Source organism: Mobula birostris, chromosome 11 (assembly GCF_030028105.1).
Source record: "Mobula birostris isolate sMobBir1 chromosome 11, sMobBir1.hap1, whole genome shotgun sequence".
Taxonomy (NCBI): Eukaryota; Metazoa; Chordata; class Chondrichthyes; order Myliobatiformes; family Myliobatidae; genus Mobula; species Mobula birostris.
The window spans coordinates 54,114,823-54,128,894 of NC_092380.1; the positions used below are offsets into that span (position 1 = coordinate 54,114,823).

General features: G+C 40.4%; 1 protein-coding gene across 1 annotated transcript in view; it reads left to right on the plus strand.

The window, feature by feature from the left end:
* LOC140205083 (N-acetyl-beta-glucosaminyl-glycoprotein 4-beta-N-acetylgalactosaminyltransferase 1-like) overlaps positions 1-14,072 on the plus strand; it is an 872,662-nt gene that overhangs the window by 803,363 nt on the left and 55,227 nt on the right. The window contains exons 15-16 of the mRNA XM_072272248.1: positions 9,442-9,734; positions 11,842-11,995. Of these exons, the coding sequence (XP_072128349.1) occupies positions 9,442-9,734; positions 11,842-11,995 (447 nt within the window). The remainder of the gene's footprint in view (positions 1-9,441; positions 9,735-11,841; positions 11,996-14,072) is intronic.

Sequence of the window (14,072 nt, forward strand, 5' to 3'; positions counted from 1 at the left end):
GCTTTCATTTTCCTCTCATTCATAGCCTACCTAGATGTCCCTTAAAGGTCCTTAATTTTTCTGCCACTAGCAGCACTCTAGGCAGTATATTCCAGGTATCTACCACTCTCTCTGTAAAAAAAAAACTTGCCCCTCACATCTCCCCTTCTCACCTTAAATGCATGCCCTCTGGTATTAACCTTTTTCCGAGGAAAAGATACCGTCTGTCCACTCTGTCAATGCCTCTCATAATGCTATAAGCTCATTCAGATCTCCTCTCAGCCGCCGCCGCTCCAGTGAAAACAAGACAAGTCTGCCGAACCTCTCATTATGGCACGTGTCATATAATCCAGGCAGCATCTTGGTAAACCTCTTCTGCACCCTACAAAACCTCAAAATCCTTCCTATGATGGGGTGATAGAACTGTATGCAATACTCTAAATACAGCCTAGAGTTTTATAAAGCTGTCTTTACCTTTGATCTACCAAGGTGCAACACTTAACATTAGACCAGCTTAGACCACATCTGCCATTTCTCCAACAATATCTGTCTCTGATATATATCCCATTGAATTCTTTGCCAGTCTTCTACACTATACCATCAATCTTTGTATCATCTGCAAACTTACTAACTCGCTCATCTACATGTTCATCCAGGTCATTTATATACACCTCTAACAACAGAGGTCTCAGTATAAGTCCCAGTGAAACACCTCTAATCACAGCTAGAATTAGTCACTTCAACACCATCCTCTGTCTTCTAGGGGCAAGTCAGTTCGGAATCCAAATGACCAATTCGGCATTGATCCCGTGCATCTTAACCTTCGGGATGAACCTTCCTTGAGGGACCTTCCGAAACTCCTTACGAAAATCCACGTGGACAACATCCACAGCTCCATCTTCATCAATCACCCTCATCAGCTCAATTAATTTGATAGGACCCAACTTGCTCTGCACAAAGTCATGCTGGCTCTCCCTAATTAAGCCATGGCTTTCTAAATGCTCATATATCCTATCCCTGAGAAATCTCTCCAGTAACTTCCCTACCACTGATGTGAGATTCACCAGTCTATAGTTTCCAGGATTATCCCTGGTTCCCATATTAAATAATAAAAACTACTCACCAGTCCATCAGGATTTCATCTGTGGCTGGAGAAGGCACAATGATGTTAGTCAAGTCGCTATCAATATCTTTTCTTACCTCTCTCAATAATATGGGGTATATCCTATCAGGTCCTGGTGACTTATCCACCTAACACTCTTTAAGAGACTCAACACTACTTCCTCCTTTACCTCAAAATGCCCTAACTTATCAATACCCTCAGCACTAATCCTCTACATCCTTCTCCTTCGTAAGTACTGATGTATAGTACTCATTAAGGGCCTCACTCACATTCTCTGCATCCAATCAAATGTTCCCTTGTTTATCCTTGAGTGGTCCCACCCTCTCCCTCGTTATTCTTTTGCTCACTCTTGATTTATAGAGTGCTTTGATCCTACTTGCCAAGTACTTTTAATGGCTCCTCTTGGCTTTCTGAATTCCTTTCTTGACTACTTTTCTGTCTTCTTTATAATCCTCAAGAGCTCTGTTTGATCTTAGCTTCTTAAGCTTTACATATTTTTCCTTTTTCTTCTTGACTAAATTCATCATCTCTCTCAACATCCAAGCTTCTCTTACCTTGCCATTCCTGTCCTTTCTTCTGACTGGAACATATATGACCTCTACTCTGTGCAGTTGGTCTTTAAACACCCTCCCCATGTCAGGTGTGACTTGCCCAAAAACAGCTGCTCCCAATTAACTTCCTTTAGTTCCTGTCTAATGCTGTCATAATTTGCCCTGCTCCAATTTAATACTCTCCTGAAATATCCATAGTTATCTATAGGTGTCTTAAAAGTTAAGGAGTTATGGCTATTGTTCCCTAACTGCTTACCAACTGAAAGGCTGGTCACCTCCTGGATGCACCTAATAAGTTCTGCCCCGTCTAAACTTCTTGCACTAAAATGTGCTTATTTATATCAGGAAAGTTGAAGTCCTCCATGACAACAATTTTTATAACTTTACTTGATCTGCCTACATATGTGTTCCTCAATGCCCCAGTGGCTATTGGGGAGGTGGGGTCTGTAGTACAATCCGATCAGAGTGATTGCACCCTTCCTATTTTTCAGTTCTACTCGTAGCGGCTCAGCAGATGAGCCCACCATTATGTCCCCTCTGAGTGCAGCTATGATATTGTCTCTGATTAGTACTGTAACTCCCCCAGCTCTTTTACCTTCCTCTCCATCTTTTCTAAAACACTAAAACCCTGGGACATTAAGCAAATATTCCTCTCCTTCTCTCAACCAAGTCTGTAATGGCCACAACATCCTAGTTCCATGAACTGATTAATGCTCTAAGTTCATAACCCTTACTCATAATACTTTGAGCATTAAAATATGCACACTTCAAACTATCCATCCCATCATAATTATTACTTTGCCCCTGCTTTATTTTACTGTTTTTACATCTACCTTCCTCTCCATCCTCTACTTTCTGCCCTGATGTTCTAATTCCCATCCCGCTGCCAAAATAGTTTAAATCCCTCTGAGTAGCACTAGTTAACCTTCCAGTCAGGATATTAGTTTTCCTCCAGATTAGGTGCAACTGGTCCCTCTTGTACAGGTTACCACTCCCCCAGAAAAGGTTCCAATGACCCAAGAACCTGAAACCCCGCCCCCTGCACCATTTCCTCAGCCACTCATTCATCTGTACTATCATCCTATTCCTGCCCATGTGGCATCAGGAGGCAAAGATTACTATCTTGGAGGTCTTGCTTTTCAGCCTCTTTCCAAGCTCCCTATACTCACTGCAGAGGACCTCTTCCCACTTTCTACCTATGTCATTTCTTTCCCCTTAAGAATCTATAGCTGTTTGGAGACGTCCTGGACCGTAGCACCTGGGAGGCAACACACCATCCTGACATGTCTTTTGCAGCTACAGAATCTCCTGACTATCCTCCTAACTATACTTGTTGCTGAGGGGAATGGCAACGGGGAACCCTACACTTACTGCTTACTCCAGTTACATCTCTTGGTGGTCACCCATCTACTATTTGAAACCTGTACTCTGGGTATGACCACCTCATTCTCTTCTCTGAGGTTTTCATCTTCCCAGTTGGTGCTGAGTACATCCAGCTCCAGCTTCAATTCTTTTACCTTGTCAGTCAGGAGCTGAAGTTTGGGTGCACTTCCTGCAGATGTAATCATCAGGGAAATTGTTAGGTGCCCTGCAATCTCGCTTCTTACAAGAGGAGTATTCTATTGCTGTAACTACCGTCCTGCCTACGCTTGTTATGCCTTTGGCTCTAACTTCTCAAGCTTATGTTCTACGGTCAAACAAATGACTCCAAAAGTCTCTGCACCTTTAGCCTCCACATGTTCTCACTGAAGCCTGCTGACCCAAAGCCTGACCATTCTAACACTAGCCAGCTCCAACGATGGCCACTCCCACAATGGTCACTCTGCTTACACCTCACTTCTTTTTATTGGCCCTTGCTAATTTTCTAACATTCCAAGCAAACTCTCACTCCACAGACAAATCTCGACAGGCACCACTCACTTTTTAAAAATTGGTGCATAAGCTGTATGGGGAATTGTCTCCAACACCCTCTGTGTTCTCCTGCTCCACAGACAAGACCCAAAAGGCACTGCTTGCTTTTTAAACCTGGCCCATAAACTCCATAAGGAACTGTCTCCAACACTCTGTAATCACCCAGTCCGCTCCATGCTTCCTCCCTGTTTTGATGTTTTTTGCAAGAGTGGCTCCTATTGTGAAGTGATATGTAAATCTTCTATTGGCCTTAACTCACGTCATTTACTCTATCACTCTGTCCTTTTCTGTGAACTCCAAACGTATCAACAAACATGAGGGCGGTTTGGTAGCATTCACTCATGGTCTCAGAGTTAGAAAACTTTGCTGAGTTTTCAGGCGGTTGGACAGTTTGGAGTAAGAAATGAAGAGATCCTAAGTTTTGTTAATCAGCAGTGGAAGGAAACTTTCCTAAGCAGTTCAACATCAGAAGCAATATTTCACGGACCCAGCAACATTGCAGGAGAAAGCTTTTATAACCAAATCATAAACATGAGAAAGTCTGCAGGTGCTGGAAACCCATAGCAGCACACACAAAATGCTGGAATAACTCAGTAGGTTAGGCAACATCTATTGAAATGCATAGACAATTGACAGTTTGTGCCAAGACCCTTCTTCAGAACTGAGAAGGAAGAGGGAAGACTCCAGAATAAAAGGTAGGGGGAGGGGAAGGAGTGTAGCTGGAAGGTGATAGGTGAAGCCAGGTGAGTGAAAAAGGTCAAGGACTGGAGAAGAAGAAATCTGATAGGAGAGGCAAGTGGACCATAGGACAAAGGGAAGGGTGTCCCTGGGGGAAGTAACAGGCAGGTGAGAAAAGGTAAAAGGTCAGAGTGAGGAATAAAGGAAGTGGGGGAGGGAAGTTTATTTACTGGAAGGAGAAACCGATATTCATGCCACCAGGTTGGAGGCTACCCAGACGGAATATAAGATGTTACTCCTCCACCCTGAGGGTGGCCTCATCTTGGCAAAAATCAAAGCTATAGATCAACATGTCAGAACAAGAGTGGGAATCGGAATCATCATGTTTGGTCACCAGGAAGTCCCACTTGTGGAGGATGGAGCAGAAGTACTTATCAAAGTGGTCCCCCGATTTACGATGGGTCAAACCAAAGCATGGTTTTAAATCTGTATTTAGTAATTAAATATTCATCTCTAGGACATTGTTACAACAAACACAGGGGGAAATGACAGAGTCCTGGTTTAAATACTTGCATGAATTTGCTTGTTAATGTGGCGTGAGCTGCTGGCAGAAGTGGTGGATGTGGGTTAGGTTTCAACGTTTGAGAGAAACATTTGGATAGGTACATGGGCGGGAGGGGTATGGAGAACTATGAACTGGGTGCCGGTTGATGGGATGAGACAGATTAATAGGTTGGCATGGACTAGATGGGCTGAAAGGCCTGTTTCTCTGTAGTAATGCTCCATGATTTTATAATCACAAACAGGCATTTTTTTGGTGCCCAGTAAACAGTTGATTGCAAGACAAGTTCACTTCATAGCCATACTGAAGAGGATAATGATGCAGACTGTCACAGAAAGTTGGCAAAGTCCTGTACAGCATTTTGCTGCCAGTGAAACTAGCATTGCCTGATTGGTTTGAATAAGCTTTTTTTCCATGGAAATGTTTTGATAGACAATTAACCTGTGGCCGCAAACTTAACTATGTTAAGGTATGAATGTCTCTGACTTCCAAGATCGTTCAAAATGTCTTAGAAATAATTACATTAAAATTAAAACATAGAATAATGATGAAAACAATTACATACATTTAAGTTAACGCAATTGATTTAGAATCATTACCTGGAGATAAACCTTTTTCCCTCACAGCTGTTCTTCACCATTGACACAAAAAGAGTAGCTAAACCTGTGCCAGTTTTAACCATCTCTCAGGAAGCTTAGGATTTCTGTGCATGCACGCTCTTGTAAGGGAGTCTGGAATTTGCTTATGACTGCCAGCAGTTTTATGTGGAACTCCAGCATTCGTCAGGAAAATTCAGGTGATGCTAGAGGGTTTTAAATGTAAAGTTTGTTTGGAGAAACTGGGAGCTGCATGCTAAGAAGTTTGAGAGGAAATTTGATAAAGGTGAACAAGGTCATGACTGTCATATAAGGTAAGCTGAAGCTATTAAGACCCCAGACACAGATAGCAAAATACAAAATATTCAGTGGAATGAACACATGAACACAAAAAAATATGAGCAGGAGTAAGCCAACTGACACCTCAAATCTATCCTGATATTTGATATCCATGGCTGATCTATGGTACCATCAACTCTTCTATCCCAGTTCCTTAATCTTTCAAATATTTATCTATCTCCACCTTAAGTATATCTAATGATCTGGCCTTCACCTCCTTTGGGGGCTGAGAATTGCAGAGATTCCCTTCCTTCTGGGAGATGCAAATTCTACACACCTCAGTTTCAAATGACTGGCCTCTTACTTTGTAGATATGCCCCTGCTCTTGACCTTCCCACTAGATTTCAATATCTGTACTGTTAAGGACCCTTAGGATTTTATATGTTTGAATAAGATCACCACTCATTCTTCTAAACTCCATTGTATACAGACCTAAACAGTTCAACCCCTCTTGATAGGACAACCCTCTCATCCAAGAATTAGAATAAGGAACCTTTTTGTATATCTTGAACTCATTACCTACAAGGGGTAGTGGAAACTAATTTAATCAGAACCTCAAAAAGGAATTGGCTAGATATTGAGTACAAAAATTCGGAGGTCATGGTAGTACAGGACGTTGGAGAGAGTGCACTTGAAATATTGTATGAAGTTTTGGCCACCCTGCTCTAATAAAGACATTATTAAACTGGAAAGAGTGCAGCAAAGATTTGCAAAATATTGCTGGGACTGGAGGGATTGAGTTTTAGCAAAAGGTTGGACAGGCTAGGACTTTATTCCTTGGAGCACAGAAGGCTGAGAGGTGATGTTATAAACACAATAAAATCATAAGGGGCATTAATAGGATGAATACAGTCAATCATTTTTCCCTGGGTTGGGGAATCAAGAACTAGATGGCATAGGTTTAAGATGAGAGAGGAAATATTTGATAGGAACTTCTTTTACACAAAAGATGTTACTGTATGTATTATGGTTTGAGCTCCCAAAGGAAGTTGCAAGTACAATATCATAAGACAGTTGGACAGATAGATGGATTGGAAAAGTTTATAAAGATATGGGCCAAACACTGGCAAATAGGGCTAGCTTGGATGGGGCATCTTGATCAGCATGGACTATTGAGACCGAAGCACCAGTTTCCATGCTGTATGACTCTATAATATTAGAGAGATTAATTCGCAGATCAATGGTGCAAGAACGGAGAATAGGACTGACCCGATTGCTATGCTAGCAGTTGGCAGTGACCCAGTAGATTGAATGGCCTCCTGCACTGCTTCCATTAAGCAGCCGGCAGAAACCAGAGTAGATAACCTAGTTCTTTATTTAGATTGAAATGAAGGTTGAAATATAAACCCTTTTTAATTATACATGAAACATCTGCATTCAGCCAAAGTAAATATTGCATAATATAAAAATGTCTTGATTGTAAGGATATAAATGTTTAATTGCAGCTGATGAAAGCAAAATCATTCCTGTAATATTTCTTATGACACGGCTTGACAGGATAAAACAAACTGCAGTGAAGTGTCCCCTTTTTGCACAGCTTTGCATGTGTAAGACAACAGCATGTATCTGATCTATACTCCTTCTGCACTCCACAGCTTACTATTGGAAAGGTCACCTGCCCTCTAGTCTCCACATATCTGTCCCAATCTTTCTTTTTTTATTCATTATATAATATTCTGCAATCACCTGAGTCTTTTCCTTCTCTTAAAACTCAAAATATGATATCTTGCACATTCCGTTACAACAACCGATGTTGAAGCCAACATTAGATTAGTTTAGATTAGCTTTAGATGTCACTTTTACTTCAAATCATACAGTGAAGTGCACCATTTGCATCAAAGCAAATCAAGGAGAACTATGCTGGGCAGCCCACAAGTGTCGGCATACTTCCGGGACCAACATAGCATGCCCACAACTCATTAACTCTAACCATATGTCTTTGGACTATGGGAGAAAACCAGAGCACCAGGACCCATGTAGTTATGGGGAAAGTGTACTAACTCCTTACAGACAGTGGCAGGAATTGAACCCCAATCAAACAACTGACACTGCAAAGCAGTATCCATTATCAACATTAATCCATTTCATTGTTGACTTGCAAGATACGGGCAGTGCTGGAGAGGTTGCAGTTATTTCAGTTTGTTCTTAGAGTGTGATAGTAGGCTGCCTTCTTCTTAAATCACTGTCCTTAGGTGAGGAAGTTTAATACACAGAGTTTGTAACAATGGAAAAGAATAGCCAGGAAGTTTTGTGACCAGGGTGAGAACTTGAAGGTGATGGTTCTCCAACAAAACTGCTGGCTTTGATGGTAAAAAAATGTATATGAGGGTGACGTTGTCAAACTAACCTTCAAGAGTTGCTGCATTACACCTTTGCACATATTGATAGCCTCATATGGCAGTAAGAGAATAAGTAAATTGTGTACGTTAACAGCAGTAACGTACTCTATCTTAAATATCATTGAGCTTCTTGGATGTTGGCGGCCCAATAGTGATGTGTGATTAATATTCTATCACACTTGATAGAAGGAGGACTATTCAATGGCCAAAATTCTTCCACCCATTTAATGCCAGTGGACAAAGGTGCATTTCTCTTCTTCTAGCTTCTGGAATTCCATTTAAGTTTCTCAAGTAAAACAAAACGCTTCTAGGCGTATTGAGAAAAATGTTAAAAGAAATGCATTTTCTGGTCTACTGCACTGTGAAACATTGGTTACTGATCATCAGCCAATTAAATGAAAGCAATTTGATAGAGGATTTATTTTAATTTATTCATAGTATTTTATGACATACATATGAATTTAGCCCCACCACTCTTTACAGTGTGTGCACTCCATAGGGGTGTCCTTCATCTAACCCCTTTCTCTCTAATCCTCTTTCTCATTAATTTACAATATTACTCCTTAGATCTTGTTCAACTTAACCACTCTCACTTGAAACATGCTCCATTTTCTGTTCATTCTTTGGGTAAATTTTTGGCACATTAGCCTTCATAAATCAAAGTATTGAATACACGATTGGGATATTATGTTGAAGCTGTATAAGGTGTTGGAGAGACCAAATTGGGAGTATTACCTGCAGTTTTGGTCACCTACAGAAAAGACATCTTTAAGATTGAAAGAGTGCAGTGAAAATTGGCAAGAAATGTTGTCCGGATTTGAGGACCTGAGTTTTAGGTTAGGACTTTACTCCCTAGAGTGTAAAGGTGACTTGATAGAAGTTTACAGAATTATGAAGGGTATAGACAGGGTAAATGCAAGCAGGCTTTTTCTACTGAGGTTGGGCGAGTGTAGAACTAATGGTCATGGGTTAAGGGTGAAAGGTGAAATGTCTAAGAGGAATATGAGGGGGGAGTTTCTTTACTCAGAGGGTGGTGAGAGTATGGAAGGAGATGCCAGCAGAAGTAGTGGATGTGGGTTCAATTTCAACTTTTAAGACAAATTGGGTTAGGTACATGGATGGGAGTGGTATGGAGGGCTATGGTCTGGATGTAGGTTGATGGGAGGAGATGGATTAGCAGTCCAACACAGACTTAATGGGTCAAAGGGCCTTTTTCTGTGCTGTAATCTCTATGACTATGATTTCAATGAGTTTTCATTGGAATAGTCAGACCACCTGATGGCCTCTGGTTTTTGATTCCACCACAGGCAATAACTTTTCTCTTGCACCTCATGGGACTCACTTTCTCTGGCCCTTTCAATAGGATTTATACACTACTGCGGATCATTAATGTGGAAAAGCGAAGGGATTCTGCTCGTGGCAATAGGTACCTTGTTGAACTGGAGCTGATGGAGAAAGGAAAGAAGGTGGTCCGTTTGACAGAGTACATCTACCTCTTGCTGCACAGAAGCAAACAAGATGATGGGATTGAAGTAACAACAGAACTGCAAGATAAGGAGCCCACTCAGCAGGATGTCCCATATTCCAAACCTCTACTGTGCCAACCAATTGGTTTACATATGAGATCCAGTGTCATGGTGCACTTTGTAGTTCCAGGTGAGAAAATGCTTAATTCAAATAAATAATTGAAAATTCAGAACATGCATCTTTAAGAAAAGTGATTCCACATCCGTAATGATTGTCATTTGTTTCTTTTGGTACAGTTTGTGACAGGAATTTGGATGATCATATAGTCTATGATCAAAGGTAAAGCAGATGATCCCTTGCAGCTTCCCCCTCCCAAATGAAGTAGGTTGATTTCCACTTTCCATGTGCAAACTAATCAATACTGAAACCTGACTCAGGAGAATTCTACACACCAATTATGTAACCTAGTAACAGGGCAAGTTTTGAATCTAGCATTAATTAAAAAGAAACAATCTCAGTACAAATTAAAATTATTTCTCAATTTATCCCCGATTTCAGGCCAGAATTTTTCTTTGTTGCTGTTCCTCTTGAGATTCACGAAAACAAAAGAACATGATCGAATGAGGCCACTCGAAATGTAGCCGTGTCTGTGGTTGAAATTTAATCTGAGGATTTGGTTTATAATCTCACGTACAGCCATTCCCTCACGAATGATGTCACTGGCCTCAAATGCTCAGAGTTGTTCAAATGCATCCTAGATTTTTTTATTTTATTTATCTAGTGATAGAGGGTGTAGAGATAGAGCCCTAGAACCAAGCCTCCCCAGCAACCCCCGAAAAACACAAGTGACCCTAACCTAATCCACAGACAATTTACAGTGACCAATTAACCTACCCTGTACGCCTTTGGACTGTGGGAGGAAACCGGAGGACCTGGAGAAAACCCACGTATTCCACAGAGAGAACGTACAGAGCCTCCTTACAGAACTGTGCTGGAATTGAGCTCCAGACTCCGACGTCCCGAACTGTAATAGTGTCATGATAACTGTTATGCTACCATGGCATCCTGTGAGCTTTCTGGGCATAAGCCATATTCAGGCTTCACGAAGCAAGTTCCACCTCGTATACTGTAGATACTCCCACTGCCCTGTCACCATCTCACTAAGAAACTCTAGAACTGTACATGACTTCTCGTCAACAAAATCTCCATTCTCTTTATTGTCTGCTGCCCACAAAAATATCTCTGCTGGTTCTCCATGATTCCCCACTCCTCCTTTTTAACAGCCTCTCATTTCAGACCACAGCTTAAACATCAATTTGTTTATTCTGCTATAAACACAATGATTTACAAATTCTCTTTCAAAGAGACTTCTTTGGTACCATTTGTTACCTTTGGAGAATATGATGTCACCAACGTTATAAAGTTGCAAAAGTTACTTTTCACAATTCTAGCAAGAAAAAAATGTAATTAATTTTATCAATCTGTACATGAGGAAGGAATTTCATTAAATGCTGGCATATTTGACAATAAACTAATATGAATCTGAGCACACCGATGCTGACGGTAACTATCAAATCATTAAATCATTTACTTTGATTTATGAGGCAATATTTACACCATAAGAGAATAAAGTGTGCAATGGTTTTGTCACTCTTCTTCGCCACTTTTAAAATAATTTCCTCATACTTAGCCTATAGTTAGATGACGAGAAATCATTCCCACAGTGCCTGTGCCTCTGGCACATTTCAGTGGACAAATACTGAACAATGAGGTAATGCAGCGAAGAATGTTGGGATAGGTTCTCAACAACTGAGTCATGATTGGTTATAATGGTGCCTGCTAGATTTAAATAAAGGTGTCTAAATTAATAAACATTATTAAAATGTAACTCTTAAGTCTACTTCATATTCTTGCATGAGATGATAATTTGTTAAACTAACAAAAGAGAAACCTGGGACTAAAATAAGTCATTCAGGTGTGAAAAAGAAAGAAGTTCTTGTATTTCTATAGTCCTTTCATGACTTCATGAATACTCAAATTGCTTTACAGCTACTGAATGATTTTCAAAGAGTAGTCAGTGTTAATGAAGTGTTCAATTTGTCGAATGAACTACTGGGAAATATAATTCAGGAGAAACACTTCCCATTAAGGATCATTTTAGATGGGTTAATTGCCTTCCCAATCTGTGTTATCTTGTGACCTCCAGAGAGGAGGAAAGAAAGGTGGAAAATTCATTTCTGTCATTGCTGCGAGTAATCTTTACATCAGCAATTATCTTTCCTTTATAACTTTACAGTAAAGAACCAGGCCCGTTGGGTGCAGCAGTTCATTACAGATATGGAAGATCTCTACAAGACAACAAAAGATGAAAACTTCAACATTATCATCATTGATTTTGACAGTAGTGACATGGATGTGGAGGAGGCCTTGAAGAACAGCAAACTTCCTCGGTATTGTACATGGCATAGAGTCAAATTTTTATAGGAAAAGGCAAACTGTGGTTGTTGTCATGTTTAACAGACACTTGCTTTTATTAGGGAGAAAAGAACTATGTACCATTCTAGTCTTAAAGAGGAATTCAAAAGCATGTATCATCGAATAAATCAAAAAGGCAACTTTTCCTGAATACTTCCTGAGCTTGGTGTAAAATTAGCTTTAGCACCATTTGCTTAGGTCTTTAATGAATTCTGCAAAGTAAGCTAGGTTTTATCTGTCAGAGAATTGTAGAGAATTTATTACCCAGGAGGCCACTTGACGATTTTGATGCTGGTCAAAAAGAGCTCCTCCACCCAATCCCACCTACCGAAATGAGGTCATTGAACTGTGCTGATCATCACTGCTCAAATACACCATGCAAGGACTGTTTGAACGTGAGGAGGGTGTCTGCCCCTACCACCTTTTCAAGCCATGAGTTCCAGACTCATTGCACTCTCTGGGTGGGAAAAAGAAGTTTCTTCACCTCATGTTTAAACTTTATGTGAATTACCTTAAGTTTATACTTGCTGGTTTTTGGCCCCTCTATTAAAGGAAGTAGGTCCAAGCTCTTTATGTTATCTCGGTTCTCATAAATGCGGTTAAATGTCCTGTACAACACCTGTGTTCCGCAAAACCTAGCTTATCAAGTCTTTCATTGTACCTGAAATTCTCAATTCCTGGCAAGAATACTGTAAATCTCCTCTGAGCCCTCGCCACTGCAATCATATCTTTCCAGTAATGTTAAAAAGTAAACAGTAATCAAGCTGTGACAAAACTGGTGTAATCTAGTTGGATAATGTCTTCCTCACGAAGTACAGCAGGCGTTCGACAGAGGTAGACAGTACAATGTATTTTGCACTAGCAATAACAAGGTTATGTTATAGCACAGGACCTTGCTATTTTGGGAGGCAGGCTAAAATATCATATTTACTTTTTTATCCTTTTGTTTTGCTTGTTTCTGCTCTTGACATGTTAAATTAAATTTCATAGCAGCTGTAAAATTAAATAGCAACATTGAGTCCAGACAAGAGTTCAGATGATATCCCTTTGAATGAAGAATTCAAAATGGATGTATTTTTCGTGTGGGTACCCAATTGAACTACTCATTGGCTTTCACGTTGGAGGCATATCAATATACAACTTACTCAATGCAATCTTTTCACATGAATTTCAGTTACGACACAACAGAACTTTAGAAGATTGCTTTAGTTAAAAAAAATAATTTGAGACAATTTACATTTTCTTCCTCCTGATTTGCATTATCTTGGCAGATCCAGTCAAAGTGACTTTACTCAAAACTTTGAATCTGAATCGTTTTAAAAGTTGTTAATTGCTAATGAATATCTGACTGTTTTAACTTTGGAAAATTTATTCTACGTTCATGGTACATCTCAGCAATTTTTGGGGCAAGCATTGCAGTAGTGTTTAGGGAGAATATCTTGGAGGAATCAATCACTGAGATTACATGGGTATAATTTAGGAATAAGAAAGGAGCACACCCTCGGGTGTGTTGGTTTTTAACACAAACAATACATTTCATGAGCATGATAAAATCTGCAGATGCTGGATGCTGCAGATGGGGAGGGTTTAAACTGATTTGGCAAGGGGCTGGGAACTGGAGTGAAAGGTCTCAGGATAGGATGGATGGTGAAAAAGCAAAGGTAGTGTGCAGTTAGACTCTTAGGAAGGGCAGGCAGATGATGGTTCAAAATTGCAGCCAGCAGGGTATCAGTGCATTAGGGATGCAGAATTTAAAAGGGCAGCAAATACGGTACTAAAAGTGTTATATCTTGATGCACAGAGTATAAGAAATAAGGTGGATGATCTTGATGCACTGATTCCTAAGCTCCAGAACCTGGGCCGTAGCACTCAGATCTGCAGCTGGATCTTCAACTTCCTCACAGACAGGACCCAGCCTGTAAAAATAGGGGACAAGCTCTCCTCTACAATCACTCTGAGCACCGGTGCCCCACAAGGCTGTCTACTCGGCCCCCTGCTGTACTCACTGCACACCCATGATTGTGTAGCCAAGTTTCCATCAAACTCAATATA